General features: G+C 37.6%; 1 protein-coding gene across 1 annotated transcript in view; it reads left to right on the top strand.

Annotated features, from left to right (window-relative positions):
• frmpd2 (FERM and PDZ domain containing 2) overlaps positions 1–8,523 on the top strand; it is a 31,620-nt gene extending 23,097 nt beyond the window's left edge. Inside the window, exons 22-29 of the mRNA XM_067369950.1 lie at positions 933–1,026; positions 1,182–1,267; positions 3,193–3,385; positions 3,725–3,936; positions 4,103–4,169; positions 7,435–7,588; positions 8,027–8,114; positions 8,496–8,523. Coding sequence (XP_067226051.1) covers positions 933–1,026; positions 1,182–1,267; positions 3,193–3,385; positions 3,725–3,936; positions 4,103–4,169; positions 7,435–7,484 — 702 coding nt within the window. The 3' untranslated portion in view covers positions 7,485–7,588; positions 8,027–8,114; positions 8,496–8,523. The remainder of the gene's footprint in view (positions 1–932; positions 1,027–1,181; positions 1,268–3,192; positions 3,386–3,724; positions 3,937–4,102; positions 4,170–7,434; positions 7,589–8,026; positions 8,115–8,495) is intronic.
• The last annotated feature ends 10,549 nt before the right edge of the window (positions 8,524–19,072 follow it).

Genomic DNA, 19,072 nt, shown 5'->3' with positions numbered 1-19,072 from the left:
TTTCAACTAAAAATTGAAAACTTTTTATGCGCTTTGTCTGTTTATTTACACAACAATGGCGTTTTTGTGCTGTGAAAACGTAAACTTTTGGAAACGGGTTTGAAAGTGCAAGTGTTTGAAAACAATACCATTATTGTTCCTTGTAAACAACAAACACGCAAATTTGTGGAAACGGTGACATCATGCACATTGTGTGTTCAGTCTATAGGTGTCTAGTGTTCCTTTACAAAGTGACATCGCCAACTACTGGCCTGGCATGCATAATACAGTGGTTTAAAACATTTTCGTGGATCTGTGTGAACAGAGATTGTTTTGATAGCGTTGTCGTCTGTACATGTAAAACTTGTTTTTAGTGCATCGGTTTTGTGTAAAAGTACGTTAAAAAGTATGTTAATTACGTTCAAGTATATTTTCCAAGTATACTTTATGTAGAAAGTATATTAGTATCAATGCACTAGTAGTATACTTGTATGTGCATACTCTCAGAATGTATACTTTCTTTTTTTTTTTAAATAAGCTATAATGGCAAACTTCTTTTTGTAAGGGAAGCAAACCGCCAATATTATTTAGACAGGTGAAACTTTGAGTTCGCTGTTGTGCATTTGCTGCTCCATTAATTGGCTTCCACAGGGTCAGTAGTATCACAGAAGGTCAAACACAATCAGATGCCAAAGGGCAGAGAGGAAGAGTGGTCACATGACTATGGATATAAACGTGTGGAAAGGGGAAGCACAGGCCATGGCTAATGTCTAAATGGGGTTAAGTAGCTTGAGAGGCATTTGTACTCAATGTCACAGAGTTTAGAAGACAGAACTATCAGACACAAAATCCAACACTGAATCCATTATTCTGTGCTCATGTCCTTGGGAGGTCAAAAGAAGAAACGGGTTAAAATGTTGTATTACTATGTGTGTTGATGTCTGAATATACAGGGAGGAGTGAATACAGGTCTCCGTTACGGAGGTATTTACATCAAGAGTCTGGTGCCCGGTGGAGTGGCCGAACAAGATGGACGAATCCAGACAGGTGCATTTTACTGTTCTTACTATCATGGATCTGTACTTAGATTTACTGCACTCATCTTTTCTCTTTAGTTCAGTAAATGGTGGCAAGAATGCGTCGGTTTGGTTGAGTCACTTGTGACGGCTAGGGGATGATGATAGTATGTGTGTGTGTGTCAGGAGACAGGCTGTTGGAAGTGGACGGCACCAGACTGCAGGGATTCACAGATCAGCAGGCGGCTGAATGTTTGGCAAGAACAGGCGAGGTAAGCGCTCTCTCTCATGGCAACTACACCAGTCTGTCTTTATGTAATTAGCTCAGCTGTAATCACTGCTTCCTTCTAGGAATCCAGTTAATGCGTACTGAACTTGTTAAAATCAGAAATGAACCCTTTAAAGCCTACTGTATCATATTTGGTACGTAAATTTGTAAGGCCTCTAAATTATCAAAATTTTGCTGGTAAACCTGTCGCACACATTCTGCTACAGTCCTTCAGTCGTCCGATTGAAAGTTTAGACTTTTTAGCAAATAAAAGTTCTTTTTTAGTTTACTTTTTTCATTTGTCTTGTGAAATCTTTACTGATTTTTTAAAAAAGAAAACTAAGAATAACTTTGATATTGTTAATATTGCAAGATGAACATTTACTGGACTAAAGCAACTTTGGTTTACTTGATTATCCATATATATATATATATATATATATATATATATTTCTCAAATTTTTAGAAAAATCATGTTCAAATGTGAATCTTAAATATGATCCATCAGGCTTTTGAGGAAAGCATTGCATTCTATGTTTTAAAACTACAGAGCTTTAATCATAAAACTAAGCATTTAAATATCTAAGACATTATTGACATATAGAGTGACGACTGATATTTATATGCATTTTATGTAAGTAGTCTGTTATGAAGATCTCATTGATTTACATTACAAGCATCAGAATTTCATCTAAATTTTTGGCCATATAAATATCAGCATTTGCACAAACTGCATATTTTTATTCCTCTCAATAAAACGGAGCTGTTTTTCCTCCTCAAGGGTAAGCTCCATATTCTCACTATATCATTCTATATGAGCCAAAATGGTTTGATTTATTAAATAATATACAAAACATGAAACTATCAAACATAAACATTTAAAACCATTCTAAGAGACATTTTGAAGAATAATAATGCAGTTTTTTCATATAGTCTATGAATAATGTATTGTTCCGAATATACGACCCTGATAAGGCAACCCCCCTTCTGGAAAAAATACCTTTTGAAGACCAAATCTTGTATTTTATAAAGAAAATACTTTTATTTGAAAATGTTATTGTAGTTTTGAATTCTGGGTACTGTTAGGTTTTAAAATCATGTACGGGGGAAGTTTGGTGCTGTCAGCAAGGCATGCAAACATGGCTCTTAAACGGTAAGCTATTCTTGGACTGTTAGTGTTTTTAATGCTATTTTAGCCTGATTTTGCCACGATCTGCTTGACGTAGAGTGTTGTGGGTATTCGTAAACAACAATGGGCGTCAGAACGCAAGATTCGATCGTTTCACCTCGTGTCATGTGTCAGTGAACAAAAAACGATGCCACGTCTGCGACGCTTCACGACAAAGACTAGCATGTTTAATTTTATTTTTCGGTCGTCCACGACGAGTTCCGTCACGTGTGACACTAGCCAATAGGAGCACAGCACCTTCCTACATGCTTTCAAACTTGCCGAAACAAAAGAGAGATGATATTGGTCCTGCTAGGTGGAATTTTACAATGCAGGAAATATCAAAGCAACAATAATCCTGCATTTATGATGTTTCCTCTAGTGACTACTGTGATAGAGTGAAAAAGGGTAAATAAAAATACCACTTTTGGGCTTTTCTGACGACAAAACGGAGCTAAACACGCTGCTAGCCATTGTTTGCTTGCACTCACGGCACCTTCTGTCAGTCGATAGTCCTGCCTTCTTGATTAAAGCTGGCAAGTGATGAATGGTCGGTAGCAATGTGTAGTCTGACATGTTTCTTGTCCACAACACGACAAGATCTAAAGATTTTCACCGAATAAAAGCTATCGCATGGCTTCAGAAAGCTTGGGATGTTGCACACAAATCATAGGGATGCTTTTTGGAGCCCGTTCGCTGTGGTCAGTACACTTCAACTGAACTGATATTAGTGATGATGGTTTTCTGTGGCTGTACGGCAGGTGGTGAGTCTGGTGCTGGAGCGGGACGGAGGCACTGTGCTGCCGCGAGACCCTATAAACCCGGAGTTACGGGACACACTCACCATCCGCAGACCGAGTCTTGTAGAGACACATATGAGGAACAGCTGCCCTGCCATCACCATGACGAGACCCTTCGGCGTCAAGCCCAGAGACTACAGCTTCGTGTCGGATGGTAATGATGGAAAAGATGCATGTAAAAATCTTTGGGCGGGGCAACCTGTCACTCACATGAGATCCACCAATAGCAAACCACAACCATCCAATCAATTCCCCACAGACAAAATCAAGCCCCGCCTTACATTTGTTCTTGTTTGAGAAGCATTTCACTCAGATATACGTCACAATAGGAAAGACTGTTGCATGCAGACTTAAAATCATTGAGAAGTCTGTGAGAAATGTCTTATATTTCAACACACAGACACCCTGTCCACTGTGCTTCAGGATTACACACCCAGGTAATGTGACAAAACCTCCACAAGGCTGGCTTAAATGTGCCTAATTCTGTCCCCAGATAACATTCAGGAGGTGACCCTTAAGAAGAGACTGAATGGTCTGGGCTTCAGCTTCTTCATCTCAGAGCTGGACACTTCCCTGGACTGTGGCTCTATTGTGCGAATCAGAACGCTGTTCCCAGGTCAGCCTGCAGAGGAGAGTGGCAAGATTCAAGAGGGAGACGTCATTCTGTCGATTAACGGACAGCCACTGAAGGGCTTGTCCTATCAGGTGACCAGGGAGCTTCTCTTTAACCATTCCAGCCATAATAGGAATATTAATAAGATGTAAACCATGTGAGGGCCAAGATTTGATAATTATGGTCCAAATATTCCTTTCTGGGCAAACAAAGAGACCATATTCACTATTAAACTGATTTTGAACTCTGACCCTACAGCAAGTGCTGCAGTTATTGAGGAATTCTCCTTCAGATGTGCAGCTGCTTCTCTGCCGTCCTGCTCGAGGTAGTAATGCACAACACTGATAAGTATTTTTTAATATACAGGTGCTGGTCATATGATTAGAATATCGTGAAAAAGTTCTTTTTTTTTTAAATTGTAAATTATTTAAAAAAATGAAACTACATGTAAATTCCCTACATGTAAAGTAAAACATTTCAAAAGTTTTTTTTTATTTATTTATTTATTTTATTTTTTTTATTTGTTGATTAGAGCGTACAGCTAATGAAAGTCCAAAATCCAGTCTCTCAAAATATTAGAATATTTACATTTGAGTTTCATTAAATGACTATCCCTACAGTATAATTCCGGGTATCTCTAATGGGGAAGACTGCTGACATGGCAATGGTCCAGGAGACAATCATTGACACCCTCCACAAAGAGAGTAAGTCACAGAAGGTCATTACTGAATGGGGTGGCTGTTTACAGAGTGATGTATCAAAGCATATTAAATGCAAAGTTGTCTAGAAGGAAGAAATTGGGTAGGCAAAGATGCACAAGCAACAGGGATGACCACAGAATAATGTCAAGTAAAGCCGATTTAAACACTTGGGAGAGCTTCACAATGAGTCGAATGAAGCCGGAGTCAGCGCATCAAGAGCCACCACACTCAGACATCTTCAGGAAAAGGACTACCAAGCCACTTCTGAAACAGAAACATCTTACCTGGGCTAAGGAGAAAAAGATCTGGACAGTGATCAATGGTCGAAAGTCCTCTTTTCAGATAAAAGTAAATTTTCCATTTCATGTTGAAATCATGGTCCCAGAGTCTGAAGGAAGACTGGAGAGGCACAGAATCCAAGCTGCTTGAAGTCTAGTGGGAAGTAATGGTTTGGGGGGCCGTGACGTCTGCTGGTGTTGGTCCATTGTGTTTTATCAAGTGCAAAGTCAATGCAGCCATCTTCCAGGAGATTTTGGAGCACTTTATGCTTCCATCTGCTGACAAGCTTTATGGAGATGCTGATTTCCTTTTCCAGCAGGACTTTAGCACCTGCCCACAGTGCAGAAACACTTCCAAGTGGTTTGCTGACCATGATATTACTGTGCTTTATTGGCCAGCCAACATGCCTGACCCCTGAATCGACAGGATATTTTCAAGAGAAAGATGAGAAACAGTCGATCCAACAATATACAGATGATCTGAAGGCTCAATAGTGCCTCAGCAGTGCCACAGGCTGATCACTTCCATGCCACACTTCACTGATGCTGTAATTTGTGCTAGGAGCAAGTCATTTGCTGTAATATGTGCTGCCGACCAAGTATTGAGTGTACAAATGAACATACTTTAAAGAACTTGAACTTTTCTGTTTTGAAAATCCATTTTTTGATTGATCTTAGGAAATATTCTAATATTTTGAGATACTGGATTTTGGACTTCCATTAGCTGTACGCTCTAATCATCAAAATTTAAAAAAAAAAAAAAAAAAAAAAAACTTTTGAAATGTTTTAGTTTACATGTAGGGAATCTAGAATATATGAAAGTTTCATTTTTAAAAATAATTTACAATAAAAAAATGAACTTTTTCACGATATTCTAATTATATGACCAGCACCTGTATGTGAGCAATATCACACGAGTAGCAGTGCAATATGGCTGTATATCAGCACGGCTACCGAGTGTGATATTGCATTTATACAACATTTTGACGCACGAGTGTGTAAATAAATAAGAAACAACAAAAAACCCTTTAAAACTCTCTTTTGTGTGGAACTACTTCCTTCCACCATGGATTAAAATCTCAAGTTGACAGCTTAACAGTTGAGCCCAAGATCCGTTACTAATTCTAAACGTCACTTCACAACTAGTAATGAAGGAACGTTCATTGAAGCTTATTGTATTATGTAGATTATTATGGTATTTTGAGAGAGAGATCGACTAAACGAGTGCATTACCTGCATCTGATATAGCATTAATTCTTCAGGTCGACATCCATAATATTATATCCATTAAAAAAAAAAATCAGTTTGAATGTCTGCTGAGGAAAGCGATATCTTTGTCCTTTTAAAGGTTAAGGGGATTTCCCACAGCGCTAAAACAACTTCTTCATTCTGACTCACTCTCTGCCTCCATCTACTGGTGTAATAATGTAACTTTCACTGATACTATTGACAGACCCTTTCTCAATACTAAATATGGCATATTATTATTATTATTATTATTATATTGTCAATTAACAACAATAGCCATTAAAAAAACATAAGCAAACAATAAACACAATGAAATAAAAATACAAACAAACAATTCAGTCAAACATACAAAAGCAGCGCTCTAGTACAGGATTTAATTTAAATATAGTCTAAATATAAAGTTATGAAACTTAATTTTCCCTTTAACCCAAATCGTTTCGCTCTGGAAGAAGTAATAGACTAGATAGATAAGATAATTTCCCGAAGGACTGGCTAAGATGAAGCACTTCTCTGAACGAGCTCGCATCTGCGAAAGCATCAAAACAAATAGTAAAATAGGTGCTATGTTTACATATGAGTCGCGTATTTCAGGTCTAAACAACTACATTCTCACCTAAAACTCTTAAAAATACATTTCATGACACAACAACAGTAGAACTGATAACTATATAGTGGATTTGCTCGGTTGCCAAATGGTTAAACAGTACAAGTGCTGACACTGGGAGAATATCACACGGCTCTCAGCCAATCAGATTCGAGAACTGTTGTATAAATATATACAGTTCCCACACACACACACTACAGGTCAAAAGTTTCTCCAAACATTAAGCCAATTTTTCTTTAAAGAAGTCTCTTATTTTAAATATTACAGCTTAAAGTAAATTTCTATGTGAATATATAGTATAGTGTAATTTATTCCAGTGATCAAAGCTGAATTTTCAGCATCATTACTCCAGTCTTCAGTGTCACATGATCCTTCAGAAATCATTCTGATATGATGATTTGATGCTCAAGAAACATTTATGATTATTATCAATGTTGAAAACAGTTTTTGCTGTTTGAAGCAAGATTTTCTCAAAAGAAATTCATACTTTTATTCAGCAGTTTGATCACAGGAATAAAATGCATTTTAAAATATATTAAAAAAGAAAGCAGTTCTTTTAAATTGTAATAATATCACTGTTTTTACTGTATTAGTGATAAAATAAATGCAGCCTTGATGAGCAAAAGAGTCTTTTTAAAACAAATCTTAAACTTTTAACCGGTACTGTATGCAATTTCATATTTATTTTTAATAAAATATTCAAACTGAACAACATCACTGATGTTACAGTAACTTGGACTCATGTTTTATGTTGTTAAGGAACACTTCCACCTATATCCGAGAAAATCGGCCAACTGACCTGCAGCTGAACCATGAACGATGTCACATGGGCATTTAATGAAGGATTTCTCCTGGAAAAGAAGGTCACAGAGGAATCCTGGTGCATTATGGGAGAGGATGGATCTTCAGAGGGGTTAGAAAATTCGAGCTGATTTTCCTTTAAGGAAGTGAATGATGTAAACAAGCGCTTAATTTTTCTACTGTACAGCCAAAATGGACTTCTGTGACTACCAAAATTGTTAAAGTAGTTCTCGCACTTTAATATCTTCGGCTTCAAGTCAGTGTTGCTTGATGTCATCCTCCAAATGTTACAGGAGATCTCTGAATTTCAGTTAAAATGACTGTGCACACACACACACACACACACACACACACATATATATATATTAACTCAAGCTCTTAATGCTTTCTAGGGAATAGGGATAATCCTGGACTTGTAAAGGTGAACATGTGCAGGATCTCACCACTTAATCTTAACCTCGACCAAACATGTTTTAGAGCACCAGCCAGACTCTACTACACAATTAGAGCGTCTTTTATTAAATTAAAAGAATATTGTTTGTGTCTACAGGTCCTGTCAAATACAAGAAGTGTTTGAAATCTTCCAATCATCCATAGTGCCAATCATTTCCTGCTCCTTGACTTGACTGGATAGAAAGGTAAAAGTAAAGTCAGTAAATGATTTGTGTCCAGTAATCATCAATATGAATGATGTTGAACTGATATTTTGATTTGATCGCTTACATTTGTGTTTGTTTTAAAATATAAAATTTGCATTTTTTTTTTTTTATTTCAACCAGAATTAGTGCAGAAAATGTGAAAAATTACATCTGGGCCTTATTATTATTATTATTATTTAGATTCGGGCTCTATTAGAATAACTTTAACGCTTGCATGTTCATAAAATACATTATTTTCCTCATATTCTCCATTGTTGCAGCTGCTCTGTTTCTATGAAAAGAATAATAAAGTTCAAATGTTCTTCATAGATTGCCTGATAAATAAACTTTAGTTAACATGGTCTTTTTATTTACCAACAGCACTGAAGCTCAGTTCCTGCAGTTCCAGAAGTTGTCCACAAGGTGGTAATACAGCCTCATAAACAATTATTGTGACCCAAACTCTAAATTTTGGTCTGAAAGAATTTGTTTTTTGTATTTTTTTTTCTTGTTATTGTCTTTTACATGACTAAATAACTGTTAAACCATTACACGAAGCACACTTTATGCCACATTGACCTTGAAATAAAATGTTTTAAAATGTCTTCTGTAGCCAGAGTTGCTAGAAAAGTGTGTAAGACTCAATCAATGCTGATGGCAGCTTACCGTGAGCCACCCATTCACCTTAACTGCAATAAAAAGTCATTATTTTTTGGTGCCTTGCAGTCAAAATAAGATTTTATGTTTTAAAGCTTTAGCCTGATCCTTAACTTTGCAATAAAGACTGAAATGTTTATAAATACATGTTTTATTATTTATTTCTTTTCTCTTTTTCAAATAAATGTTACTTATCTATCTAGACTTCACCATGTGTGTTATCTACAATATCTCTCTGAGCTTCATAACACACTCAATTCTTCTCATCTTCCTGAGGAGAAACATCTGCAGAATCCATTGAAGGACCTGCGGGAGAACAGGTTATTTTCACAGAACGGGTCTCACCCTGTAATATGTGTCCATCCTGTCTGAACAACTGCTGAGGTCACTGACCATCACGGGTCACGGAAGTGACATTTTTCACTCAATGTGACATTAAAACTCAATTCTTCAAAGATTTGTGGTGTGCAGAGCTGGAAGGGTTACTTCAAGTATTGTTATTTATTAAACTTAATCATGTAAATATGTTGAATTACAGCTGTTGAATATGAGAAGCGCACAGGAAACAAAGGGATGAACAAACTGAGATGCACTGTGTAGGGTTGTGAAATTTCAGGAATTCTCAAAGCTGGAAACTTTCCATGGGAATATATGGGAATTAGCAAAATAGCAGGTTAGACCATAACTCAATGTAGTTGAAAAAAAAAAAAAAAAAAACATCTTACAGCATAATTTTGGTTAAAACAACCAGATTTAATGCAATTTCAGTTGAATTTTTACCGTGCACATTGTTCAATCACATTCACACAGCACATGACTGACTGCAGGGATATTGAGGCCACACCCCCTGCATGCACTGTGCATTCCCCTAGTGCATAATATACACATTTGATCAAATATACAGAAAAAAACAGTAATATTTTGAAATATAACTACTATATAAAATAATGGTTTTCTTTTTTAATATACATTAAAATATAATGTATTTCTGTGATCAAAGCTGAATTTTCAGCATCATTACTCCAGTCTTCAGTGTCACATGATCCTTCAGAAATCATTCTAATATGATGATTTGATACTCAATTATCAATGTTGGAAACTACTTAATATTATTTTATAACCTGTGATACTTTTTTTTCAGGATTCTTTGATGAATACAGTGGCAAGAAAAAGTATGTGAACCACTTGCATAATTGTGAAAATATGAATAATTTTAATAAAAGTGAGATCATACAAAATGCATGTTATTTTTTGTTTAGTACTGTCCTGAGTAAGATATTTTACATAAAAGATGTTTGCATTTAGTTCACAAGACAAAACAATAGCTGAATTGATTAAAATAACCCCATTCATAAGTATGTGAACCATTGATTCTCAATACTGTGTGTGGTTACCTGATGATCCATGACTGTTTTTGTGTTTTGTGATGGTTGTTCATGAGTCTCTTGTTTGTCCTGAGCAGTTAAACTGAGCTCTGTTCTTCAGAAAAACCCTCCAGCTCCTGCAGATTCTTCAGTTTTCAAGCATTTTTGCATATTTGAACCCTTTCCAGCAGTGACTGTATGATTTTGAGATCCATCTTTTCACACTGAGGACAACTGAGGGACTCAAACACAACTATTAAAAAAGGTTCAAACATTCACTGATGCTCCAGAAGGAAACACGATGCAGTAAGAGTCGGGGTGTGAAAACTTTTGCACAGGATGAAGATGTCACAATTTTTCTTATTTTGTTTAAATATCATTGTTTTTCATTTAGTACTGCCCTTCGGAAGCAACAGAAGATACTTGCATGTTTCCCGGAAGAAAAATTAAGTACAATTTACCTTGATATTTGAATTCAAAAGTTTTCACCCCCCAACTATTAATGCATCGTGTTTCCTTCTGGAGCATCAGTGAATGTTTGAACCTTTTTTAATAATTGAGTTTGAATTCCTCAGTTGTCCTCAGTGTGAAAAGATGAATCTCAAAATCATTCAGTCACTGCTGGAAAGGGTTCAAATATGCAGAAAATGCTGGAAAACTGATGAATCTGCAGGAGCTGGAGGATTTTTCTGAAGAACAGAGCTCAGTTTAACTGCTCAGGACAAACAAGAGACTCATGAACAACCATCACAAAACACAAAAACAGTCGTGGATCATCAGGTAACCACACACAGTATTGAGAATCAATGCTTCACATACTTATGAATGGGGTTATTTTAATAAATTCAGCTATTGTTTTGAACTAAATGCAAACATCTTTTATGTAAAATATCTTACTCAGGACAGTACTAAACAAAAAATAACATGCATTTTGTATGATCTCACTTATTTTATTAAAATTATACACATTTTCACAGATTCTGCAAGTAGTTCACATACTTTTTCATGCCACAAGAACAGCATTTAAAATATAAATATTTTGTAACAATATACACTACCGTTCAAAATTGTGGGGTCAGTAATTTTTTACTTTCTTTTTTTGAAAGAAATGAATACTTTTATTCAGCAATTGTGTGTAAAATTGATTAAAATGATTAGAGAAAATTTCTATTTTGAATAAATTCTGTTCTTTTTAACTTTTTATTCAGCAATGAATCATGAAAAAAGTATTACAGGTGCTAAAAAAAAATATTAAACAGCACAATGTTTCCAACATTGATCATAACTGAGTATCAAATCAGCATTTTGGAATGATTTCAGAAGGATCATGTGACACTGAAATAAATAACACATAATTGCTGCAATAAAAACTGAATGTGAAAAAGAAATAACTGTTATTTCATGTTATGACCAAACAAAATGTTTATATTTATGTTTGTATATGATACATTTTATATACATTTCCCCAAATTTCCAATTAATTCCCATAAAATCTCATAAATTCCCTTAAATTCCTGTTAAGTTTCCAAATTGGAATATTTCCAAAATTCCCCAGGTTAAGTTCCCATGGAAACTTTCCGCCCCTTTGCAACCCTAATTCTGACACCTTTCTATCAGAACCAGCATTTTAAAACTTTTAAAGTGTTGTTCTCCATCCAGCTGTTCCATGTGAACGGACGGGAACGTGAGGAAGCGGCACACCGCACAAGAGGAGTTTAACGGTACCGTGGCGTCGTGTTTGTGTGCTTTTATAGGGTTTAGATGATGATACTAGATGGGTTTGTTTTACATCCTCTATAACCTCAATGTTCTGTAACGTTTCCCCACAGGAGACGCCGGCGGGCCGGAGGAATAAATCATTCTCCTGTTTCTGTCAGTGGCGGATCATAAAATGTCTATTCCTCCCAATAAACGTTCACTTTCATTTCCACACTGGGATGGTTTTCGGGGGCCTGAGATCTTATAGTAGGGATGCCGTTTTTTATTGTGGGGAAACTGTGGAGCGTTCATGTAACGCCCAGAGCGAGCGGTCACGACTGCAGGGAGGAAGTGAAGCTAATCTGAATTAACCTGGAACGAGAACTGACCTCACCATCTGGAGCGGACCGCACACTGACAATTTTGCTCAATTGAATGCATCTTTTCTGAATTTTAATATTAATTTCTTTAACAAGATTCAATTTTTTTGGACGGCATATTCCAATAATTAATAGAGAGTGACATTTTTTGTGAAAAAGAAATAAACAGATATTTAGGCCTATAGTCACAACTTTTCAAATAGTTCATTATGTCAAAAATGAATGTGTGTGGCCTTTTCAGGCAAAAAACAACAATTTGCTAAAGCTTTACAAACGCAAATGATATGTTTATGGCTGAAGTAAATTACCAGCAGATGGTGCAAATGAGGCATGAAGAGTTATTTTGAGAAGGACAACAGATGAAGAGCTTAAAGTGGAACTTCAGGGTTTTCTTGAGTCAACAAAATCTCACGTTTCAGTCTGTCATTTTTATAAATCCATTGTGGAACGTCGGAAGAGACGGGACCATGTGGCATTCCATTTGTATTAAAGGAATTATTCACCAAAAATAAAATCAAGATGTCATTTAATGTAGGTTTTTTTTTTTTTTTTTTCAGTTGAACACGAAAAGAAAAATTTTAATGAAAAAGTATGATGAAAGCAGTCCATAGGAATTTTGCACTGTATATATATACAATTCTGGATTGGATTTGTAATTTTTAATTACTTGGGAAATTATTGTGTGCCTCTTTGAAGCTCTTTTAGGTGATTGCTTGGTAAATAAACAACATTTTTTGCTGGATTACTTTGTGTCATTTTATATTGTGTACATTAAATTCCATATTTTATGTTGTTTTGTGATTATGTTGTGTATTTAAACGCATATGGTGGCTTCTGGGTTATTATGGTTAAGTAAAACTGTGAAACAAACATTTCTGTTAATTGAAATAAAGCTGAAAATAAAATAGAATATAAATATTAGTTGAAAAACTTAACACCTTAAGTGTCAGCCCCATTTTTGAGAATAGACACGAAAATGCACTATCCAAACTTAAATGATTATAATTCAAGAATGCTTTGGTTTGGTCTTGTGTTAATGAAGATATCCAGCGGATTATTGCTGAAGTGACCTGAAAGCACTTGATAAAATTAAAGTATGAAAAAGTTATGGAATTTACTGTAAAAAAATTGAAGTTCCCATGAGATTTTGTTTAGGCGCTATACCAAAAATAGTTAAAAGAAATTTAAGTACTGTTTCCATGGTAACATCCGATTTTCACAGGCTGAATCTTGAGTTCGTAAGCTTTCGAATGATATGATGATTTATGATGATTACTAAAATATGTGATATGAAAAAAGGCAATAAATAAAAAAAAGCCCACTGGTTAAACTAAACAAAAATTAAAATGTTGTTAAATTATTAACTGGAAATAAATAAAAGCTAAACTAAAACTTAAATGAAATGAAGCATAAATAGCAATATAATATATATATATATATATATATATATATATATATATATATATATATATATATATATATTTAATGAAAACAGCACATGATGAAATGACTAAAAATGTAAATAAAAAATTAACACAACTAAAAAAATAAAAGCTTATTCGATATATAAATAAAACTACAATAACACTGTGTGGCTTTGTGTAAAAAAACAGACCAAAAATAAAGAGAATATTGATTGCAAATCTGGCAATAAAAATCTGACAAGGAATGATTCGCTTCAGTGAGTTGGATCTGTTTAAAGAATCAGTTGATTCAATTAAAAAAAAAATGATTTGTTCGCAAACCATTTTGATGCTGATCTGTTCAGTCATTTCCAAGTTTTCATTTACTTTCATTAAATGTAAAACAGTAAAGGGGTTGTGTTCATTATATTCTTTATTATTCTAAAATTATTTTGTTTTCTACATAGAAAAACGTCTCGGTGTCCTCGTTACATATATTGCATGTTCTTAATGTAGTAAATTATGCATAATTACATGCAACTAACCCAATATTGCTCACGTATAATTACACTGTAACAAGGACACCCTAAAATAAAGTAACCGAAGAAAGTTAGACAGATATTTAGGTGAACTTTTGTTTCAACCCAACTGTTTGATTGGCAGTTTTGAAGAAGTTGTTGAAGGAACATCGACATATTATATGATTTCCAGGCAGAACATGATGCAAACTGCTGTCCTCATAATGAAGATAACAGAACGCTTCAGTTGTTATTATGCTGTTGCAAACATAACAAATGATCACAATGAAAGTTTTATCTTTATGATAAACGCAATATTCTCTTTCCAGCGCCGTGATTGGCTTTAAGCTCTCTCCAGAGGACAGAGCTCCAAAAACAACAATAATCAAAGCAATCAACTCAAACAAACGCTGATCGTTTATTTCTCGCTGTCATTTTATTATCCGAGACATTCACAACTAGTCCAAATACATGTCAAATATATTTTTGGAATATTGCACTCAATTCTGTGTCTCTTCAGAACTTTATGTGGAGTTCTGTCTTCACTTGTGTCACTGGTGTGATGATGAAACCCTGTATTTCCCAACATTACTTGTTGGGTGACAACAGGTCATGATATTACCAACACTACTGCTGTCAAGAGCTCCATCTGCCATTACCTCACTGCAAAAACAACCGCTATTATTGCACACAACCACAGCAAGATCCCCAGTCTCTGTTGTTCTGTTTCCACCGTAACGGCGCTGGATCTCGTGCCGGAGATGACTTGCATTCGGCGGGGGAACTGATAACTTCGAACGCCACCTGTGTTTCACTCGTGGCCAGAAAATGCTGTGACTGACTCCATAACCTGTCCATAAATAATCAGTGTACAATTCTGAGAATATATTTTAACATCCAAAGTATTTATATTCTGTATCTTTTTAAATAGAACCATAAAATTTTATGCAAGGCATCAGGCATTTCCATCATGCGAAAAGACCGATGCAACACTCGTTTAGGTGACTCACATCGCGCCCCTGTATGTTGCTTTGCATAAAATGAAATGATAGACTGAACAATAATGATTTTTTAGATAAAATAAAATGTACACAAACCTGTATTTTACCAAAGACATGCACCAATTTGACAGAGCTGCACTGCTCTCTCCTGAAGAGGGCGCAAAAAGCCTGCGATTAATAACCCAACCCCTGGTTTATTACGTCTGACCCGGAATCTGGGTAACACGAAAACGACCCAAATGCCGGGTTGTTACGTCTGAGATGGGATCTGGGTAACACAAAAACTACCCAAACACCGGGTTGTTACAGTACGTCCAAGACGGGATCTGGGTAACACAAAACTACCCAAACGTTGGGTTGTTACGTCCGAGACGGGATCTGGGGTAACACAAAAACTACCCAAACGCCGAGTTGTTACGTCCAAGACGGGATCTGGATAACACAAAAACTACCCAAACGTTGGGTTGTTACGTCCGATATGGGATCTGGGTAACACAAAAACTACCCAAACATTGGGTTGTTACGTCTGAGACGGGATCTGGGTAACACAAAAACTACCCAAACGCTGGGTTGTTACTGTACGTCTGAGACGGGATCTGGGGTAACACAAAAACTACCCAAACGCTGGGTTGTTACGTCCGAGACGGGATCTGGGTAACACAAAAACTACCCAAACGTTGGGTTGTTACGTCTGAGATGGGATCTGGGTAACACAAAAACTACCCAAACGCCGGGTTGTTACGTCCGAGACGGGATCTGGGGTAACACAAAAACTACCCAAACGTTGGGTGGTTACGTCCGAGATGGGATCTGGGGTAACACAAAAACTACCCAAACGCTGGGTTGTTACGTCCGAGATGGGATCTGGATAACACAAAAACTACCCAAACACCGAGTTGTTACGTCCAAGACGGGATCTGGATAACACAAAAACTACCCAAACGTTGGGTTGTTACAGTACGTCCAAGACGGGATCTGGGTAACACAAAACTACCCAAACGCCGGGTTGTTACGTCCGAGATGGGATTTGGGTAACACAAAAACTACCCAAACGTTGGGTTGTTACAGTACGTCCAAGACGGGATCTGGGTAACACAAAACTACCCAAACGCAGGGTTGTTACGTCCGAGATGGGATTTGGGTGACACAAAAACTACCCAAACGTTGGGTTGTTATGTCTGAGACGGGATCTGGGTAACACAAAAACTACCCAAACGTTGGGTTGTTATGTCTGAGACGGGATCTGGGTAACACAAAAACTACCCAAACGTTGGGTTGTTACGTCTGAGACGGGATCTGGGTAACAAAAAAACTACCCAAACGCTGGGTTGTTACTGTACGTCTGAGACGGGATCTGGGTAACACAAAAACTACCCAAACGTTGGGTTGTTACGTCCGAGACGGGGTCTGGGGTAACACAAAGACTACCCAAATGCTGGGTTGTTACGTCCGAGACGGGATCTGGGGTAACACAAAAACTACCCAAACGCCGAGTTGTTACGTCCAAGACGGGATCTGGATAACACAAAAACTACCCAAACGCTGAGTTGTTACGTCTGAGATGGGATCTGGGGTAACACAAAAACTACCCAAACGCTGGGTTGTTACGTCCGAGACGGGATCTGGGGTAACACAAAAACTACCCAAACGCCGGGTTGTTACGTCCGAGATGGGATCTGGGTAACACAAAAACTACCCAAACGCCGAGTTGTTACGTCTGAGACGGGATCTGGGTAACACAAAAACTACCCAAACGTTGGGTTGTTACATCTGAGACGGGATCTGGGTAACACAAAAACTACCCAAACACTGGGTTGTTACAGTACGTCCAAGACGGGATCTGGGGTAACACAAAACTACCCAAACGCTGGGTTGTTACGTCTGAGACGGGATCTGGGTAACACAAAAACTACCCAAATGTTGGGTTGTTACATCTGAGCCGGGATCTGGGTAACACAAAAACTACCCAAATGTTGGGTTGTTACGTCTGAGACGGGATCTGGGTAACACAAAAACTACCCAAATGTTGGGTTGTTACGTCTGAGACGGGATCTGGGTAACACCAAAACTACCCAAACACTGGGTTGTTACGTCCGAGACGGGATCTGGGTAACACAAAACTACCCAAACGCTGGGTTGTTACGTCCGAGACAGGATCTGGGTAACACAAAAACTACCCAAACGTTGGGTTGTTACGTCTGAGACGGGATCTGGGTAACACCAAAACTACCCAAACGCTGGGTTGTTACGTCCAAGACGGGATCTGGGGTAACACAAAAACTACCCAAACGCTGGGTTGTTACGTCCGAGACGGGATCTGGATAACACAAAAACTACCCAAACGCTGAGTTGTTACGTCTGAGACGGGATCTGGGGTAACACAAAAACTACCCAAACGCTGGGTTGTTACGTCCGAGACGGGATCTGGGGTAACACAAAAACTACCCAAAAGCCGGGTTGTTACGTCCGAGATGGGATCTGGGTAACACAAAAACTACCCAAACGCCGGGTTGTTACGTCTGAGACGGGATCTGGGTAACACAAAAACTACCCAAACGTTGGGTTGTTACGTCTGAAACGGGATCTGGGTAACACAAAAACTACCCAAACACTGGGTTGTTACAGTACGTCCAAGACGGGATCTGGGTAACACAAAACTACCCAAACGCTGGGTTGTTACGTCTGAGACGGGATCTGGGTAACACAAAAACTACCCAAACGTTGGGTTGTTACATCTGAGCCGGGATCTGGGTAACACAAAAACTACCCAAACGTTGGGTTGTTACGTCTGAGACGGGATCTGGGTAACACCAAAACTACCCAAACACTGGGTTGTTACGTCCGAGACGGGATCTGGGTAACACAAAACTACCCAAACGCTGGGTTGTTACGTCCGAGACGGGATCTGGGTAACACAAAAACTACCCAAACGTTGGGTTGTTACGTCTGAGACGGGATCTGGGTAACACCAAAACTACCCAAACGCTGGGTTGTTACGTCCAAGACGGGATCTGGGGTAACACAAAAACTACCCAAACGTTGGGTTGTTACATCTGAGCAGGGATAATACAAAAACTAACCGAGCGAGCATCATGTTAAAAGCAAAAGCTATTATAATGACTGACGCTGTCTATACTGTATACAGATGTGTGTTGTTTCTGACATACTCCACACACTTGGGACAACAGGACAAATGAAAGAGTCAATTAATGTCCAGTTCGAACAGCTCATTTCTGTTGAGACTTCAGAAGGATTCCAGCAGCAGAAACAAGTGGATGGTTTATTTTAATGGCGTTTTATATGTTTGTTCGGAGCATTTTGTTTTGTAAGCGAGGCACAGTATAATGCAGAGTTCACAAAGAATCTTTTTGTTGACCGATGAAGCAGCCAACTCTATTGGATCTGAAAACTGTAATTTCATAATGCTTTGTCTGAAAATGAAAGTTTTATATGGATAATGTTTCAAAACACTTGCTCGCATGCGATAGCGAGTGGGTATTGATGTTGTTTCCTATGCAGTGATGTTAGCCAATCATAACACTGGCCGTTTACTGACAAGCCTTAAAAGAGCCGCGGATCATTTCAGACAGAGGGTCAGAATGATGATGTTTTCCTTTTTATGTAAAAAACTTTATTAACATTATAAGTGAACCTCAAGGAACATATTAAATAATTTTAAAAATCCATGTCATGACCCCTTTAAGACATTTCTCTTTATATAGAACCTTTCTGGGATAAAGGGTTCTTTTAAATCGAGTCATGAACCCAATCATGTGCAGACCGCAGTTTGGACCCAGACTCTGTGGTGGGCCTGCGTTATCAGGGGAACATTTCTGTGGCCTCCAGGCACCCGGTATGGGTGGTCAAGAGGACAACCGCAGGCCTCCACTCTGGCAAAACTCCCAACCCGCAACACACCCCTGCTGCTCCCCAAAAA

This window comes from Chanodichthys erythropterus, chromosome 19, assembly GCF_024489055.1.
Source record: "Chanodichthys erythropterus isolate Z2021 chromosome 19, ASM2448905v1, whole genome shotgun sequence".
NCBI lineage: Eukaryota > Metazoa > Chordata > Actinopteri > Cypriniformes > Xenocyprididae > Chanodichthys > Chanodichthys erythropterus.
This window is presented reverse-complemented; position numbering and strand designations above follow the sequence as displayed.